Source organism: Phaethon lepturus, unplaced genomic scaffold (assembly GCF_000687285.1).
Source record: "Phaethon lepturus isolate BGI_N335 unplaced genomic scaffold, ASM68728v1 scaffold30391, whole genome shotgun sequence".
Taxonomy (NCBI): Eukaryota; Metazoa; Chordata; class Aves; order Phaethontiformes; family Phaethontidae; genus Phaethon; species Phaethon lepturus.
Window position 1 is genome coordinate 15,639 of NW_010518966.1, and position 4,360 is coordinate 19,998.

General features: G+C 60.3%; 1 protein-coding gene across 1 annotated transcript in view; it reads right to left on the reverse strand.

Annotated features, from left to right (window-relative positions):
• Positions 1-4,360, reverse strand: part of LOC104628348 (actin-binding LIM protein 3-like) — a gene marked incomplete at both ends in the record, with an annotated part of 20,351 nt that overhangs the window by 15,510 nt on the left and 481 nt on the right. The window contains 2 exons of the mRNA XM_010296897.1: positions 1,252-1,389; positions 2,395-2,487. Of these exons, the coding sequence (XP_010295199.1) occupies positions 1,252-1,389; positions 2,395-2,487 (231 nt within the window). The remainder of the gene's footprint in view (positions 1-1,251; positions 1,390-2,394; positions 2,488-4,360) is intronic.

The window sequence follows — 4,360 nt, forward strand, 5'->3', positions numbered from 1 at the left end:
GCTGTGGGGTGGTTGGGGGCGCGGGTGGCAGCCAGCCGGAAGTGGCAGGAGGTAAGAGCTATGAGGGAAGGTGAGACAGGAGGATTTCCTCTCATTATTTATTCCCTTTCACTCGGCAATCAGGCAGCGAGCACTGCCGAGCTCTCCCCGCTGGCTCCGGGACCCTTTGAAGCCAGCGGCTGCCTGAGCTCTTTGTCTGGATGCGCAGCTCCCGCTCAGCCCCGCGCATCCAGGCCAGGCGAGGGCAGGGTGCTCAGCACAGCACCCCACACGTGTAGGTCAGCCCCGAGCGCAACCTGGGGCCCACATCCCCTCCCAGAAACCTGGGGCTGCCCACGCCATGGGACAGGGCTGGAGCAGGGATGGGGAGAGCCCAGGGGGAGAGTCTCCAGCCAAACGCTCTGTTCCCCAGGGAGGAGCGGCGAAGCATGGCCAAGGAGACGGGGATTTATGTCCTGCTTAGCACAAGGTGCTGGGAGCTTGGAAGACCAGAGGCCTTTAAGAAGCCCTGCTGTGGCATGCTTTACAACCTACAGAAGCAGCCGCTGGCCTGGGTGAGCGCGGCTGCTTTATTAAAAAACATGCTGAGGAGCCCTTCAGTGTCAGCTCTGGGCCGTTAGCTTTTACAGCTCTGCAGCTCTCCTCTTGCGCTCGGGGAGGATTCCAGCAACCTCTCTCCTCTACTTCTGCCAGCCCCGGGGGCTGCCGAGCCCCAGCTGCCGCACATGGCATCCCACAGCACCTCGGTCGCACCCCACGCGCGGTGGCAGTGGTCCGCCACCGGCCCCCAGCCCCATCAGGAGCTGCTCCTGGCATCATCTCCCCCGCCTCACTGCCAGGCTGGGGACACATCCTCCTCCTCCTCCTGATTGGGGGGCAGGCAGGCGGCTGAAGGACACGGTGGCCCCCCCAGATCACAGATGGGCCATGGGCAAGTTTGGGACTGGCGCAGCGCAGGCTGTTTGCATTCAGGCAGCTTGAGGGTAGTAGGGTAGGACCCGGGTAGGGTGCCCAGGTCTCGGCCTCCCCTGTTCAGTCACGCAGGGGCACTGCCCGCACCGTGCCAGCCCCATGCCGTTACCTCCCCGCCTGCACCGCACCACATCCAGCCCTGCGGGAAGCCGCCACCCCCGGGCACGTGACCACATCTCAGTGAGCCCGGTAGGTCTGTCCCCAGCCTTCTGCTTTCCAGGCTGCACCCAGGGCCGTGGGGAAACCTGGCTGCCAGCTCTTCAGGCGGCACCGTCCTACCTTGGCAGGTGAAGCAGCGGATGTGGAAGTGATTGCTCTGGACACGCACCACCTCGCCCTTGCAGGTGTCCCCGCAGCGGTAGCACTGGATGACGGTGGAGCTGCTCCCGGGGGTGTAGGGGTTTTGCTGATAGGGAACTGCTGGCAGAAAGGAGGAAGGGAAAAGCGAGAGAGGGGAAGGGTCTGTTAGCATTCAGGACACAGCCAGGCGTCGCGGCACCGGCCTCAGCTGGGCAGCCGCAGAAGAGCCCTCCAGCAACTGCGACACGGCAGCTGGACATCAGGCCATCGCTAAGGGCAAAGGACGGCCGAGACCGTGCCAGCGCCCAGTGACTCCGAGCTGGGTGCGCATCCCTGTCTGGATTCGGGATTTCCCTGTCCCCACAAAAGAGCCACTACCCACGTTCGGCTCGGAGGTCTGCAGTCCTAAACGCTGTGCGGAGCACGCGCCCGGGCTGTGCTCCCTGTCCCTGCACAGACAACCAGGGCACCTGCACCATCGCCCCAAGGCCGCGCAGAGCTCCCCGGACGCTCGCCTATCTCCCAAGCAGGTGCAGAAGGACAACGCAGGGACCAGCTATCCACGGGCTCTGCTCAGCCCTCAGGCAGTCCCGGCTTGCTGCTGACCTGCTCAGAAACACGCCAGCAAGCACTGATTTGGCAGCAGCATGGGAAGGAACTCTTGTTTTTTGGAGCTTCCACTTGTTTGGTTAGGAACTGGATGAAGAAGTCATTTTTCAAGGAGCTTTCAAACATCACAGCAATTGACTGTTTGGCCCTGGCGGGACTCTCACCTCTGCAGCCAGGAGCAGCATCCCAGCCCCGCCGCTCCACCGCGGCACGTGCAGGCTCTGCGCTGAGCCAGGGGACACCGCGGAGCGGAGAACAACATGGCTCCCCAGAGCTATGGGCAAGAGCCAGCCTTCTCCTGCTGCAGTCCCCGACATCCGGGGACTCGCTGCCACTCCTCATCCACCTCCAGCAGCTCTGCAGACCGCCACGAAGGGCTGATGCTCTGCAGCCTCGCCCGATACTCCGGGGGAGGAATTGTGCAGAGCAGGGGGTCTTTCTGCTGTCCCAGCACAATCCCCAAACACACGGAGAAGGCATTTTAAAGAGCAGCTCCTGCTTTCCCTGCCCCACCTGCAGGTGCACAGGCCGCTCGCAGGCGCGCCGGGCAGGCTGACACCAGGCTACCCGCTGCAGGCAGGGGCCAAGCGGCGAAGGACTCGTTTGCTGTAAGATTTCAGAGAGAGGGTTACAGCTGGGGCAACCTGAGCAGTGAGGGGCAGGATTTCAATGGACCAGAGACTTTCTGTCCCAGTGCTGAACTGCATTCCCAGGAACAAGAGAAGCAGCTGATTGAAACCTGGTACGTGAACTCCCTCCAGAGCAGGAGGAAGGGGCACAGGACAGAGGAGATCAGTCATCGGAGAGACTCCTCGTTCACCGTGGGGCAGATCATGTGACAGGGAACAGAAACAGCCCATTATTGGCTTCAAAAGCAAAGAAGGGAAGTCAAAAAGACATTGAGACTGTCTCACAGTAAACTCCCATCCCATACGCCCAGTGCCCAGAGACATGCTCTACGGACACACGGCACTGCTCACCACTGGGAAGACGGGCCGACCCTCCCTGAGAGCTGCTCCACCCCCTGGGGCTATGGAGCCGCAAGGAAAGCCAAGGTGCCTTCCCACGAGTGCCCCCCAGCCCCCTGCAAAAGCTCAAGCTCCAGCCTTGACGTGACCTTCCAAGAGCTGCTGGGACTTCCCTCCTGACCGTGCTCGCAGGCCCAGAGGCCAGCGGAGGTACGTGAGGCACTGAAGGGAACGGCAGTGCCAACAGAGGAGCTATGAAACGGGAGTCAGGCCTGGGAGACACTCACTAGTCCGGATCTAAATCACTCTGAGGTCCCAAATACGATGAAGGACACCTGTAAAGGGAGCAGGGTACTCCCTGCTTTTGCAGCACGTTTTGCAGTGGGGTGCAAGCCCTGGGAAGAGGGGTCCAGGACCTCCTGTGGCAGCTGCTGCTGGTGGGCACCCATGAATTCAGCGGCAGCCTGGGGGGACCCAGGACAGACCCCAACAGGATCTCCTGAGGCTGGGATAAATGGGGGATCTGCTCTGCAAGGGTCTCCAGCAGAGCAAGAGTTACAGCACTGAAACTTCCTCCCACGCACCCTGTGCTCGCACCCTCGCCGAGACGGAAGCAGAAGCCAAACCCTGGGACACAGCCATGGCAATCCACAAAGCTTGGAGAGAAAAGCAGGAGGGAGGTGGGGTGAAAGGCTGGGAATTAATCAACACTTAAACAAACATTAATAATTAAAAAAAGGGAAGAAAAAAAAGATAATGTCGGAAAATGCAGGCATCGCATATTCCAGGCTTCTGGTCTCTAGGGGAAGCTTCTTGGTGTCCATAGCAACACACCACCAAGCCCATGCGCCGGCAGGTCTGATGGGAGGGAGGGCAGAGGAAAAGGAGCTGCGGGTGGAAGAGATGCTTAGAGCTGCGTTACACCGCTGGCAGAGATGAAACCGATACGGTCACTCCTATTTGTACCCAGGGAGATGGGTCAGGACCCGGCTTAGGGCACCATCGCCCCCCCGCCTGCCAGCTTTGTTCAGCACTAAGCCAAAAGCTCCCCGATTTGTGATTAACCTCCAGCCCATGCTGGAATTTTGCTCCAGGAACATTAATGCATTGTTTTGCTGGGGCTCTGCTTGTTTTTGAGCAGGCAGCTGCCCGTCTCGTGGCCTCGCGCAGGAAGTATTACACATCACAACAGCCCTGAGCAGAGGGACGGCTGAGCAGGGCAAAGCTCATTACACCAAAATAATCCAGTAATAATGTAAGTAGCATTAGTAGCCTCGCAGGCTGAGATACAGCAGTCGGGGTGAGGGGGGGAGCTGCCCAAGGAATGCCTTAATCTCACCCCAGCTTGCTCCCGCTTTTGCTTGTAGAGCAGGAAATTAAGATGGCTCCGTTCAGCAATTAACACGTTTGTGCTTGCACAATGCAGCGCAAAAGGCTGCCCAGGGCCAGGCTCCTGTGGGGCTGCCCCCGGATCCCGGCTGGCGCTTGATCCGCGGAGTCCGACGAGGCGC